The 15,529-nt window shown below is 40.0% G+C and overlaps 1 protein-coding gene and 1 long non-coding RNA gene across 2 annotated transcripts; one reads left to right on the top strand and one right to left on the bottom strand.

The window, feature by feature from the left end:
* Positions 1–7,234: 7,234 nt before the first annotated feature.
* Positions 7,235–9,225, bottom strand: LOC131621868 (fructokinase-2-like). Its single transcript, XM_058892915.1, has 4 exons — positions 8,719–9,225; positions 7,885–8,217; positions 7,674–7,790; positions 7,235–7,582 (listed from the first exon to the last, which is right to left on the bottom strand). The coding sequence occupies exons 1-4, from the start codon at positions 9,130–9,132 to the stop codon at positions 7,454–7,456; spliced, it is 993 nt and encodes a 330-aa protein (XP_058748898.1). The 5' UTR covers positions 9,133–9,225; the 3' UTR covers positions 7,235–7,453.
* Positions 9,226–13,128: 3,903 nt separating this feature from the next.
* Positions 13,129–14,201, top strand: LOC131621752 (uncharacterized). Its single transcript, XR_009289672.1, has 3 exons — positions 13,129–13,466; positions 13,551–13,706; positions 13,792–14,201. It is a non-coding gene; the product is annotated as an uncharacterized LOC131621752 (long non-coding RNA).
* Positions 14,202–15,529: the final 1,328 nt, after the last annotated feature.

Genomic DNA, 15,529 nt, shown 5'->3' with positions numbered 1-15,529 from the left:
AGCAGTTGTTCCTGGAGTGATCAAGTTGTGATCAGAATACTCTAGAAGACTTAGTCGTGGACTAAGTGGAAAACCATTGTAATCCGTGCGATTAGTGGATTAAATCCTCAGGTTGAGGTAAATCATCTCTGCGGGGGTGGACTGGAGTAGCTTCGTTAACAGCGAACCAGGATAAAAATAATTGTGCAATTTATTTTTATCGTCCAAGATTTAAAGTCACACTTATTCAATCCCCCCCTTTCTAAGTGTTTTTCTATCCTTCACTTATTACCTCGAAAACCTCCTCGGCGAAAGACTTGCTCGACCATGGAACGCTGAGAAACTCAGACGTTATTACAGCTAGAAGCACCAACGTATCCCGATCGCTCCCTCCCAACGCGAGGAGCACCCCGGGAACGGACTCGCGCCGTGGTACGGGCGCAATCACTCCATGACAACAACCGTCGGATCCATCTACCGAGAAATAGGACCGGCCGCACGGGGAACTCTACACCTAGACCCACCGTGGCAGTACCTGAAAGGCAGAACCCCAGCTCGCGATGGGAACGTTCACGCCGCGAGCACTTGGCCCCGACGACGGCCTCGTACTCGCTTATAGCGCACACCCGCTCTGCGCAGTCGGGTTGTACCCCTCACACCCGGAAGACAATCTAGGCCGAGCACAGTCCAACCAAACAAACATACAAGAATATTTCTAAGTACCAGAATACCTCCTCGGAACAAGTGAAACCCGAGCACAGTTATCAAACATCAACGAACATGCAATAACAAAGCATTTGAAACACCAATCAACGAAAGCAAAGGAATAATATTAAAGGCCGACCAAATTGGCCGGCGATATCCAGAAGTTACAAAAAATGACGGGCACGCAGGCCCCAACATACAAAATAAAACGGCACGCAGGCCGAAAAAGACAGGCACGCATGCCCAACAACAAAAGATTGATCATTCACCGTCCCCGGGAGACTCAGGCACCACGGCCCCATCAACAATCCTCGACGAGACCCCGATGTTGTCTTCCTTCAGGCCGGGGTTCAGAACCCTCAACTTCCGAAATGCGCAGTCAAACCCCGCTTCAGCCATCTCCGCAAGACTCAGCTTCATCTCGTTTATCTTCTCGACAAACTCCGCCCGAGACTTCAGCACCGCCACATCGGGGAACTCCTCGTCCGACGGTGCCCACTCCCGCCGAAGATCAGCAACCTTCTTCTTCTCCGCCTCGATCTCCTCATCCTTCTGCTTCAGGGCCTCATCAACTTTCTTCTTCAGCTTCTCCCTATCAGCCTTCAACCGATTGGCATCCTCCACGGCCTTTTTCTTCTCCGACTCAGCTTTGCGCAGCTCCTCGGGAGAAATCGAGCTTCGGCTAGCCAACACTTGGGTCATCTACAAGACCTTCATGAAGGCGGCGCCATCGCTCGCCAGTTGCTTGAGAAGAGCAGGGGAATCCATAGAATCTACCCGACGAGCCTCATCCGGAGAAGTGGCCATGGGAACCCTATCAAAGTAACTCCCGTCCTTAAAGCAGGGAGGCAACACAAAGGTACGGTCGGACCTCCGAGTAAACCCCTCCTCGCGGCTCATCTCGGAAGGACGAGGCCTCTTGGGAGACCTTTCACCCTCCACAAGCACCCGGGGAGATCCAGCCGAACCCGACTGATCGCCCGCAGCTGCCCCTCGGCCTTTCTTCTGCTGCTGCTGCCGGAGCTTCCTCGCGTCTTGGGTCACCATTTTCAATATTTTGTCTTCTTTCTTTGGCATGGCCTCTGCAAGGAAAAACGAAACAAGTTAGTAAAGACACCAAAAAATTAACAGAAAGGCAAGACAAACACCCGAGCATGACCTAACAGTGCGCGCATCTCCTCGGCAGTCTTACAGGATAGCAAGGCCTTGACGTTGATTCCACGGGCCTCCACTATCGGCACGCCGTCCTCACCTAAAACGGGGTTCCCATCCTTCGTCACCCATTGGGACATAGTAAAACTGTCCACATACTTGCATAGAACCGAGTAAGAGGCTGCGTCCTGCTCGTCCAAATCCTCGTCCTCCCAGGCATAATTTTTGGGGGGGGGCCGAGAAGTGACCCTTCCACCAGGAGAAAGGGAACACCGTACAAAACTCCTGCACTACCTCCCCATTTTCATCCCGGACCAATACACCGTCTGAATCCCGAGCTTCCACTATGTCGGTCAAAGCCGCGTACGCAGCCGGGCTGTGCGGTCGGACGAGGTAATATCGGTCCTTGAAATCCTTGACGGAATCGGTGTGCATTTTGAAAAGCTTCCACTCGGCATTCCTGAAAGAAACCCAGCTATAGCGCCCGTCAGCCGCCTGCCTCTGTACCCGGAAACAGCGTCCGAACAAGGCGGTCGTAGCCCCGACACCTAAGAAGTCACAGACGATCTCAAACGCCCTCATGAAGGCAATTGCGTTCGGGTGAAGCTGGGACGGGGACAAAGCAAGGGACGCCAACAGAGAAACTTGGAAGTCGCTGAAAGGAAGGCGGAAGCCGAGCTCCTTGAACACGTACTCGTACATGGCAAAGCTGTCCCCGTCAAAACGAGAGCAGATACGCTCCTCCGGGGACGGGCAGCCTACTTGGTAATTCAATTCCTCGCTGTCACCCCGAATTTCAACTTCTCGGTGGGCCCCGTGCAATGATTCAGTATACCGGGACACCACCGCCAGCGGTTCGTCGGCTACCCAGGTCGTCTCATGGGGACAATCATAATCGAAGAGCGGCATGGGAGAAACGCCCCCCTCGGCTTCAAGAGAATTTTCTTGATCCTCCTCAGCGGCAGTCGAAGGCGGAGTACTTTGGACCTCGATTATTTCAACATCAGAGCTACTAGCGGCCGTCTCTCCCGAACCGCTGGCCCACGAGTCGGACTCTGAACTAGACCCCGAGCTGGCACTCGAATCAGATTCACCTGCATGCAGAAGGAAAAAATGAATTCGACGGTTCATCAAATCCACCCTTCCACCACAACACAAGCGAAAGGGTAGAGCAGGAGCGAACAGCCCCCGGCTAAACCCCTCATCGAGGATACGCCCATCCGCCAGCCGAGGACCCACGCCAAAAAACTTAACAAAAAGCGGAAGCAACCCCCGGACCTCTAGCCTACAGGCTCGACCCCGGGCATCGCTTGGATAACCCGAAGAAGGAGCACCGACTACGCGCAGGACTCAGCCGGCATGGGTGGCGAGGACAGCAATAACGGCAGAAGGCCGCTTGTTCTCGAAACAGCAAGGCAAAACATAAAAACGGCGAGTGGTTGGTGAACATACCTGATGATGACATGACGAGGGTGGTCGGATTGAAATCCTCGGCGGGAACTCGGGTTGTCACGAACTGCAAAGATAATTAGCTACCTCCAAGGAGAGTTTTTTAGAAGCCGAGCACGCGAAGAGAGAGAAAAAATGTTTAAAGTGAGGGGATTCACCCCCTTTTATAATGAAAAGATCGGGAGATGAAACGTCGCGCCGTCTGACACTGCCTCCCATGCGCCGCCACCTAACCCCTAGGCAATCATTACCTATGCCACGTCAGCGCGTGCGTCACACGCGCGCCTTGACCCTCGGACTCCCAAAGACATGCCCGTCCAGGCGGACCCACTCGACGAGTCCCTACCTCACCGAGGACGCACATCGTCGCGTAGCCAAGCATCAACGAAGTCGCAGCCTCTTGACCAGAAGACTCCAACTTGGGGGGCTCCTGTTCTGGACTGGGCCAAGAATTAGGCCCAATGCAGCTTCGGCCCACTGGACCTTCGAGGTCCAAACCAAGTCGCACCCACCACCATGTGAAATGGTGCTCGTCACCTCCTTGCTCGGCATGGGTGCTCCCCGCTGACATCCCTGCCGAGGACCATGCTCTCCGCGAGCGCCCTCCTCGCCGAGGACCCTGCTCCTCGCAGGACTCCTTCATATCCAATCCTCCGAATACTACGGAGTCCACGTGGCCCCTATAAGACCGCGTCTCCCTTGGATTACGGAGCGGTTAACCAGGACAGAGGGCATCACGCACCTCCGATATTTCCGCCCAAGAAACCTGGCAGTCTCCTAGTTGGGCCTGGGAATCCAGCCCACTAGCGTGATCATGGCCCAACGCTGGGGGCTATAAATACCCTCTCTCAGTAGAGGGTCAGGTATTCAATTCACTTCTAACCTTAGCTTGTACTTGCTCTCCTTTGCTCCTCTACTCACTTTGGCATCGAAGTACCTTGCAGGTACACCCCCCCCCTCTTTCACTTCACGAAGACCAGCATCCGAGCAGGCCTTGACGACTCTTCTGATCAGGTACGATCAATAATTATTATGGAACATGTGTATTTTTAACTTAAATTAATCGAGTTAAAAAAAACTTAAATTATTTAGCTCATAAATCTACTGTTGAGACTAGAATTAGTTCAAACAATTTCCAACCATACAGTCAAGGAAATAGAAATGCAATCTTTAATTCCTAGCGAAGCGAGGTTGTTAATTTCGGATGCGTGCCATATCTCATCTCAAAATGCTATAACGGGATGACAGTTATTGGGAGCTTTAAAACTTAAAATAAATAACACAAATATTTAAAATAAGTTCTAACAATAATGTCTTAAAAATAAAAGTTAAAACAATATATATATATATATATATATATATATATATATATATATATATATATATATATAAGTTAAAACAATAAATAAATTCAACAAACAATCAATATAAGTTTGCATCAAAATTAAATTATAAATGTATTCAAAATAATTAAACCAAATTCTAAACGTAAACAAAATGATTAAATCACATTAATATCATCTTGTTCATCACTTGATTCAAACTCTTAGTTTCACCACATGAATATCATATTGTTCATCACTTGATTCAAACTCTTCTATTTCCACCTCCAACTCATCATCTTCATTATATATTAATGTAACAAGTCTATAGTGATGTCTAGTAACTCTTGTTGGTTCATTAGCCCCAACGGCAATACCAACAACTTTTCAAGTCAAATTCTCTTCTCTCAAAATCAAATCATCTTCTAATATTTCATTTGCATCCTAATTTTGTTGCAACCATTCGTAACACTCGTTAATATTGTTGAGGAGAAATGGATAAGTTAAATCATTTCTATTGAAACATATAAGAGTTTGGTTGTACTTCACAAAAATCAAGTTTTGTAGTTTTTTTAGGCTTAAATAGTCTTTTGGTCCCTGAAAGTTAGCGAATTTTTGAATTTGGTCTCTATATCTTCTTTCTTTTTGTCTGAGTCCCTATATCTCACTTTCTTGTTGGCGTTAGTCTCTGAGGTTAAAATTTTGTTAAAAAACACTGACTTGGCTAACGGCGCACACGTGGAAATGATTTATATTTATTTTTATTTAACATACATGTGTGGCTATCTATTTATTTCCCACAAAAAATGTCAAATGTTTAGAAATTAGCTTATACTTTGTCCTTGTAAATAAGAGTTTTGTATATTGGATAAAAAAGGAAACTCTGGTTGTGGGAGGGAGGAGACGAACCAACGAAGATGGCAAAATGTTTGATTTCATGACCAAGTAACGCAATTGCATATGTGGAACTCAATCTCATATGTGGTATCTTCTTTCTTCCTTCTATCGTTGAGTTAGCTATGTTTATTAGCTATCGTTGATAATGTAGGATCATCTAGTGGTGTGGGTAATTAGATGGACATAAACTATGCTAGTAATGATCTTGGTAGTAGTGATCCTTATGCTTCTGGTGGAGAGAATGGACTAAAATATCCATGCACTTGTAACTTTTGGAAATTAGTAGGCATTCCTTGTAGACATGCAAAAGTTGCATTAGATTTTAGGAACCAATACCCTAAAGATTTTATGGATGATTATTATTCCAAAGATACTTATGTGACATACTATGGTTATAATGTAAGTCCTATTAATGGACAAGACATGTGGTCATAGGTTGACATGTGGTCATAGGTTGACATGGAAGAGATGATACCTTCAGCATATAAAAGAGGGCCTGGAAGGTCAAAGAAGATGAAGAGGAGGGAACTTGTTACTACAGTTCACAATGCACTTGTTACATCAGCTCAGAGTGCACTTGTTACATATTCACAAGTGCACTCTAGTATACCACTTTCTCCGCCTGACTATATTTTAACTGCACTTGTTCCAACAACCGATGATGTACCTGCTGCACTTGTTTCTACTACTACAAGAATTATTCCAACAACTTCAATCATTAACTTAAAGCTTTTAGATTTCACACCATCAAAGAACAAGCCATTTTGATAGAAAAAACTAGCAATGTATTGATTAGTTAATGTTCTTGCATTTTTCATACAAGAATTTTTAATGAATTTTTGGATTTTAGTTAGCGACATTGTCTTTTTATGAGATACCTCTTAATTTTGAGATATTGTCGCACTCATCGAACCTTTAGCTTGATTCTTGACCTTGGCGGCAGTTGTAAAAGACATTTTTTCTCTCTTATGAGATACCTTTGAATTTTGAAACATTATCGCATCTATCAAACCTTTAGCATGATTTTGGTCCTACAATAGTTATAAAAGACCCTTTTTCCTGCCCAAAAGGTTTGACATATTTTAAAACATTATTGTATATATTAAACATTTAGCATGATTTTTGGCCCTCACAGTAGTTATATAAGGCCTTTTTCCTACCCAAAGGTTTGATGTTTTGTCAACTATATATGAATCACTAGCTGTTTATTTTTTTTTTATCAAAACTAGAGGTGACAAACGAACATGTCCGCGTGATTGAGACACGCCCGACAAAAGCCCAAAAAAACAGAGCAAAACAGATCTGACACAATTGATGATATTGGAAGAAAGGTGGAGGGCTTACTAATTTACCAAAAAGAATATCGAAGAAGTTGTGCGACGAAGATAGCTTTCTAAAACGCAAACATACAAGTGAAGAAAAAAAACACATTAAATAACCTAAAACAAACACTTGTTTTAGGTCATAATGTCAATTTACCATTACATTTTTTTGAAATTTACCAATTAATATACCCTCATCTTCAAAATAAATGTCTACAAATCACTACCGAACCGCCGTGATTCCACTATGCTACAACACTATAGCCCGCTATAGACAACCTTCTTCGTAGTAAGAAGCATGTATTTTTTTGGAACTAATTCTTTCTATGATTCTATCTAAGCATTACAAATAAAACATAACAATCATACACAGCAAAAATAAACAGAGACGTAATACATATTATAAGATGCAGCAACAACCGTGAATCAGACTTTCATTCAACATCTCATATCAAAATTCAATCAACATTATTTGGCCAAACTCATCATATGACTTTGCCATCAATTCACAGAGAAAAAACAAACAAACAAAATTAGAGACAAATTCCCTCTTAAATTGATTAAGAGCTCCTCCAACAAAAAAGCTAAACAAGATGGGAAGACGACAACAAAATATGCTCAACAAATCTATGCAGCATTGATCAATTTCAGTGCATCCTCCTCCTTGGGAAGAGCAGGAATTGCTCCCTTTTTAGTCGTCGTGATCGCTCCACAAGCATTCGCAAACTTAAGCACTTCTCTTAACCTAGGTTCATCCTGCAATTAGTTCATAAAAATTAATCAATCATCATTTACAAAACACAAACAGATCTTTCTAATTTCCATTGGAGAAGCTATAAGCACTCACTTCTAGTATAGACTGATCATCAACAATCTTAGCCAACAAAGCACCAACAAAGGAATCACCAGCACCAGTTGTGTCGACTGTTTTAACATGGAATGCTTCTACTGTTCCATGGAAATTCTGCAAAAATCAAGAAAAAAAACTCATTAGTTATAACTAATCACCCCTCAATAACAACACTAGATCAATGTCATCGCTTGTATAAAGATTTTACCTTGGTGTAATACTTTGCACCGTGTTCGCCGAGGGTGACAAGGAGCAACTTCAAATTAGGGTGCCACAATGTCAAGGCAGTCTCATCATCAATCTTGTCACTCCCAGTCAAGAACTCCAGCTCATTATCACTAACCTTAATCAAATCAGCCTTCTCCCATATACTCAATATCTGCTTACGAGCTTCATCGGCCGAAGGCCACAACGGTAACCGAAGGTTGGGATCATAGGAAAGCAGACAGCCAGCATCCTTGGCAACTTCCAATGCCTTCAAATGCGCTGATCTGCATGGCTCCACAATCAAACTAATGGATCCATAGTGAAACACTTTCGCCTAACAATAAATAAAGATTCATTAGTTTCACTAATCATAATTAACGCAACCAAATTATTATATCTCTGCACAGCTATCAACTGAATTGTTATGGTATCGACTGACACTAGCACGTGAGGCATGTGCGGTGAGAAAAGAGAAACTACTAGTAACACCCCAACCAACAACCTCACCAACCAAAACAACAAAAAAAACAAAATCATAGGATTTAACGTAATTTGAAAGCTTGTATCGAAAATTGCTGCATAACGTAAGAGTACACTCTATCTTAGATCTAACAAAGGGTCCCACACCACATGACCAAACCGAAGCTGAAGCGTCAATGTACTTTTTCTCAATCCCACGTGTCGAGCCCCGCGCGTGCAACACAATCCGCAAACATCAAAATCGTTACAAACAAGACAACACCAAATACGAAAGAAAAACAAAAACAAATTCCGTAAGAAAAATAGCTTTAAACAAAAACAACGAAAAAAACAAAAGAAAGCCAAAGCAACGTACAGATCTGATGAGTTCGAGGTTGAGTTCTTCAGGTTTTAGAAGCATGTCAGCACTTGGATTCCTATAAAACATAAACTCACGCTCCCCGTCGGCGCGTAGAGTAACAAACGCCAACGCGGTTCTCGCGCCTTGATCGAAATTAATACCGTCGGTTTTGACACCGTTCTCCTTCAAGATCCCGGCGAGCATGTGACCGAATTCATCGTCTCCGAGTTTACCGACGAAGGCGGCTTTGCCGCCGAGTCGGTTCACGGCGATGGCTACGTTAGCTGGTGCACCGCCGGGGGCTTTGAGGAAGCCTGGTGCTTCGGCGAGTGATACGCCGGAGACGGTGGGGACGAAGTCGATGAGCATCTCGCCGAAGCTTACGATGAGGCCGGTGCCGGTGGGTGGGAGGACATTGTTTGACGCCATTGGAATTTGAGAGAGAGAAAGTTTTTTGATTTTTCAGAGAATGGGTTTGGTGGTAATTATATAGAAGGAGTTGGTGGTAGAGAGAGAGGGATAAGGATTAAGAACAATATATTGCGGTAACTAAGGTATTTATTTGTTATTTATCCATTAATTAATTCAAAAAATAAATAAATAAAATAGATTTTATCCCCACTAAGGAAAAGATTCAAAGAAAGAATGGATTTTAGATAGGGTTAATACCTATTTTGCCCCCTGCCATATAGGGCGGATTTGAAAAACCCCCCTGCGAAAAAAAAAGTTGCAGGAATCCCCTCAACATTTAAAAATAATTCTTCTTAAAACCCTCCCCATGCCACATCACAAAAAAAGCTGATGTGTCACGTTTTTTTCATTTTTTTTTCAGAACTTAAATGCCACATGTGTATTGGACAGGGTAGAAAGACAAAAATGCCCTTCAGTGTTAACACATTATTTTGCCCATTTTGAACCCTAACTAAAATTGATTCTTCATCTTCACATTCTATGCTCTCTCGTTCATCATCCTGGGAAGTTGTTGTTGCTGCTAGGGTTGCATTCATCCACATTGTCAAAAGGTAAGTTAAATCTTCTTCTCCATCGAACCGATTTTAATGACTTTTCACGATTAGTAATGTTTAGGTACCTGGGTGTTTGCAGAAATGGGGTTTTTTTCGGTTATCTTTCACCATGGAGGAAACTTTGTGCAAGACAATCACGTGTTTTACAGGGGAGGGAGCGAAACCATTGTAGAAGGACAAGACTCGGACAAGTGGAGTTTTTTTGAAGCTGTTAGCTTGGTGAAAGACTGGGGTTACGATTCTTTCAGGCTATGGAGGAAGATTTCAACTGTGGACGAAAGTTTTACCCACTTGATTGATGATGCTCAAGCTGGAGAAATTGCTAATCATAGTTTGTCCTTTAATGTTGATGGACACATATGGGTAGAACATGGGGTTGAAGACATGATGTCCAAAGTGTTGACTCCGGAATTTGAGAGTTTTAGTGACTCTAATGATGATGATAGTGCAGATGAAGATTATGAAGGAGGGACAGCATTCGATGACAGTGAAGAAGAAAGGGTATGTGAAGGAGAAGAGGAACACTTTGAAGCAGTGGAAGTAGAAATACCAGAGAGTGGAAACAGAGTTGAGGTACATGGAAAGTCTTTGAGATATAAGATTATGGCATCGAAGGACACCAAGAAAATGAAATCTGTGAAGGGGACCAAAGTGAATCTTCTTGTTCCTAAAAGTGTTTTGGGTTCTAGTTCTAAGAGGAGTGCTACCAATTTTAAAAGTAGAGAGATGGCAGGTGCATCATCCATATAATGGGCTACAATTTGTTGTTAATCTTGGGAAAAAAACTTGCACATGTGGATTTTGGGAACTTGTGGGCATCCCTTGCAGACATGCAGTGTCTGCAATTCAATATCAGAATTTGAATCCTGAAACATATGTTGATCCTTGTTACATGAGAGATGCTTACAAATGTTGCTATGAAAACAATGTCAGTCCAATTAATGGTATGGACATGTGGCCGGATGTGGATGTTGAGAACATGGAACCACCTCAGTATAAGAAGGGTCCTGGCAGACCTAAGAAGTTAAGGATTAGAGAACAAGATGAAAATGGATCAAGGTTGAGGAGAATTGGTGTGAGCTATAGATGCACCAAGTGTGACAAATTTGGACATAACTCAAGGAAGTGTAAGAGCACTGAACAAGATCCCAATGCCCTGAAGAGAAAGGTAACAGCATTGAACAATAATTGTTGATCTTATATATGTTTATGGCTGGTAATTCATTCCACTATTGTTATGTATTTTTGTGACTAATGCAGAGAAAGGCACCAAGGAGCAAAGCTTCTACATCTGCTGCACAGGCTGGAGTTGAACCTGAATGTGACACTGAATTAGACCCTGAATTAGAGACAATGCTTGATGACATGATGCAGGCTTTTGAAGAACAACAATCACAGGTTGTGAATCCAACCCCTGCATCACCTGTTCAAGTTGCAGCAGTGACTCCAACCCCTGCATCACCTGTTCAAGCTGCAGCAGTTAATCCAGTTCATGCATCACCTGTTCAAGCTGCAACAGTTAATCCAGTTCATGCATCACATGTTCAAGATGCACCAGTTAATCCAGTTCATGCATCACATGTTCAAACTGAAACAACAACCATAGCAGCTGATCAGTCAGGGTCGTGTAATGCATCTGTTACAAAAAAAATTAAGAAAAAGGAACCTGTTAGCAAGCCTAAGAGGAAGAGGGTTAGTGAAAGGATTAAGATTTTGGCAAATTCAAGGAAAATTGGTGGGCCTGGCTCAACTTCAGATGCACCATTGGTGATTGATGAATCTTCAGAAAAATGGAAGGACATTGCAAGAAGAATGACTCAGTAGTTTGTTTGTCTCTTATTTTGTAACTTTAAGAACCTCTGATTATGCAACTTTATCTAGCATTTTGTAAGCACATAATGTGCCTTTTTGCAACTTTATTTGTAATGTGATTCCAAAACAAGTTTTAATTAGTATAACGTTTGATGGGAGTTTTAAGTACAATGTGTTTGCTTTCATTGATTCAACATTTAAGTAATGTTTTACAAACAATTTTATTCAACAAATTATCCCAAAACTGTGTATGCCTTCAAACAAAAACTTCATTAATTCAACATGATACATTACAATAGGACACTCTGTTTGCTTTCAAACAATAACAAGAGAAGTACATTACTTCAACATACTACATTACAATTATACTTAAAATACATTTAACTTTGCAACATGTGTGTTACATGAATCATGAAGAAAAAACACATAGCAAAAACTACAGCAATAAAAAACTTCAGTTTCTTCCTTAAATCATCAAGCTGTTTCTTCAAATCTTCCATCTTTTTTGTTAAATCTTTCTCCATTTTCCTCATCACATAAACAACTTCTCTGTCCATGACATTTGCAACAGTTTCGCCACAAACCTCATCATCCCAATGAAACATGTTACAATCATCTTCCCTCCCCCAAAACTTACACTTCCAATACTTTCGTCCAGGATTTGCAGCAGATTTTGAAACAAACATCTTCATGGACATGTTATGGTCGCATTTAGGAGTAACCCTGCTGTTTGGAGAATTGCACGAATAAGAACAAACTGGGTAACTCATTCTTGCGGATTGGATGCGGATTGGATGAAGAATTAGATGAAGAAGAAGAATTACAAGAATTGGCCGCGCGGATGAAGATGATTTGAGGTGACGGGACTAGCAGCAGTGAAAGAAAAACAATGATGGAGAAGAAGGTGGAGGTAACATAGATTTAGGGTTTCCAAGGAAGAAGAAGACATTTATGTGTTAACACTGAAGGGCATTTTTGTCTTTCTACCCTGTCCAATACACATGTGGCATTTAAGTTCTGAAAAAAAAATGAAAAAAACGTGACACATCAGCTTTTTTTGTGATGTGGCATGGGGAGGGTTTTAAGAAGAATTATTTTTAAATGTTGAGGGGATTCCTGCAACTTTTTTTTTCGCAGGGGGGTTTTTCAAATCCGCCCTATATGGCAGGGGGCAAAATAGGTATTAACCCTTTTAGATAATAAAGAATTTTGATTTTTGTAAATAGATAAATGATATAGAATTTTCATTTTATGATAATAATTTAATTTTTTCAATCTTATCTAATAAAATGTACTATTATTTATTGGTTGATAGTATAAAATTAATTTATATTATTGGTAAAATATTAATAGTTCTGATTTTTAATTAATTTTGTTATATTTATCTTCTTCTTTTTTCAGGAATAAGATTTTATTATTGATTGAAGAGTCAAATTGGAATATTATAATTTGTTGAAATTTGACATTTTGGCGAATTGCCGTCGGTTTTGATTGGGGCATGGTATGGGACATTGGATTTGGACTGTTTTTAACTTTTTTATATTTAAATATTTCTTTTGGGATTAATTTATTTATATTTACACTTTTTTATTATTCTTTTAGGCTGAGAGTGATTGGTGCCATTTAGATTAGAACTAAATCAAATATAAATTAGTTGCAACTAGCGTGATTGCTGACTAGGAATGATTTAGAAAGAATGAAAAGAAATGCTCCTAGTGTGCAACAAAAATAATGAGGGCGTTTTTCTCTTCTTTTTGAAGACAAAAAAAGCTTTGGTATTTTTTTAATATTAATTACAGAGTTTATTTTAGTTCATTAACTCTCATTTTTTTTAGGGTAGTATTGTATCATTCGCAGATAAATTATAGACCTATTTTTTCTTTTCTTCTTTGTAAGTAGCGTCAATTCTTGTTCTTCATACATAAGGTATTATTCTTCTTTCATCTTCTTGTTAGATAGTTCCTGATTATCTCTTTTATTGCATCTTGTTGAATGTTCTGTTTTTTTTAGATTTGTCTTCACGACCTTAACAGGAATAAAATACAAAAAGTGTGAAGCTATGTTGAAAACTCCATCCACCTTGTACTTTTTCTTCAAAGCTTCACAAATAATATGAACTTCATACTTTGTTACAGTTCCACGACTTCATGTATATTCATTGATGATGTAAGTTGTTAGTATTTTTATTTTGTTGCATGTATTTGTTGTTGAAAAGTAAGTTTGCGATTTCACATCATGATAACTTTCACAGTGTTTGTAGGACTCAAAACAAGAACAATATATTGTTAAGTCACAAAAAAAAATGAAGAAACAACATCAGCAAACTTCATCTAGTTTGAGAAAATATGAGAAGGAATATAAGAATTATGAAGTTGTTGTGTAAACTTCTTACTCCTTTTTTTTCATAGCTTCACAGCCTAGATGAACCTCATAATTGATGTCTGTTCCATGTACGTTTAGTTTCAATAAAATGTGCATCCTGGAAATATTTTATAATATTTGGTTCTGTTGTATGATGTTGTTTTGTTGATAACTACTCTTGTATGTTATTGTTGTTGATTATTGTTCTCATAGCAAGAAGATTAGGTTGAGTTTATTGTATTCTATGTAGATTGTTTGTTTCACTAACCCTCACTTAAAATACATTCATTTAAATTGAGATAGATACTTATAATCTGCAAATTAAGCTGTATTTGAAAACCAACTTATATCAATCAATGTTTTCTGCTTGCGTCTTATCTTTCATTCCATGCTCTTTTACATATAAAATATGGTATAATGACCCGCCTCCTTCAATACGTCGCTATCTTTGATTATAATCAATAACAATAATTAATTGGATAATCTGCTTCGTCATCAACACTTATAATCATAATTTTTATGATGATCTATCATCATTAAAATTACGATGATAAGTGATGATGATGAGGCAGATTATCCAATGCCTTGTTATTATTAAAATTTAACTATAATCGAAAATAGCGATGTATCGAAGGAGTTAGACCTATAAATCACAGTCTATAAGTAAAAAGAGCATGAAATGAACGATGAGACGCATGTAATAAAAAAACAATGGTTTGTTTAAGTTGGTTTTCAAGTATAGTTAATCTTCATATAATAGACTTCTTCATCAATTTGAATGCTTGTATTTCTTTAGTGAGATGTTTGAAAAAAGGGTTAATAGCTATTTATCCCCTGCCATATAGGCGAGATTTGATTTTCCCCCTCTTAAAAAAAAATGTGATTCCCCCCTTGAGAAACCCAGATTCCAAATTGCATCCCCCCTCATGCTGACTTGGCCATGGAATCTTCATACTTGGTCTGCCGAGTAGCTTTTTTAATTTTTTTCTTTTTTAATTTTTTTTAAATCCACGTCATTTTTTTTCATTTTTTTATATATTATTTTTTTATTACGTTTTTTATAATTGTTATTTCAATAATTTTTATAAATTATTTTTATAGAGTATTTTATTAGTTTTTAGGAATTGTAAAAATTAATATTTGGGCCTAAGCCCTTACTTGATGCATTAGAAGCCCATTTATGGGAGTCTATTTTTAATTCAAATGGATGTGTGTGTGTTTGCTTTATAAAGACTCATTTTGTCTTTGAAATAATCAATGTGGGACTCAGCAGCACTAACAAAATACAACAACACCAGCCATAGAAGTATGGTATCTGAAAACAAGCTTTGGTGCAGAAATGAAGATAAGGTTTTTAATAGCATAAACCAAATCACTAGCAATCCAAAACAATTCATATGTAATAGCATAAACCAAATCACTTTTACAATAAAAAACTGAGCTGTCCATATTTGGATGAGACAAGTACAACAAGAGATTGCATTAGCAGTCCAACCAGCCAAAATATAAAAGAACGTTTTGAAAAGCTAGGTTAGGTGGCAAAAGGACGGTGTTCATCCTAGATAATGCATCAAAAAGGAGAGCTTCTCTTCATATTCATGGTAATGTGTAAGAAGGAAAGGTGCCTT

This window comes from Vicia villosa, unplaced genomic scaffold (assembly GCF_029867415.1).
Source record: "Vicia villosa cultivar HV-30 ecotype Madison, WI unplaced genomic scaffold, Vvil1.0 ctg.000011F_1_1, whole genome shotgun sequence".
Taxonomy (NCBI): domain Eukaryota; kingdom Viridiplantae; phylum Streptophyta; class Magnoliopsida; order Fabales; family Fabaceae; genus Vicia; species Vicia villosa.
This window is presented reverse-complemented; position numbering and strand designations above follow the sequence as displayed.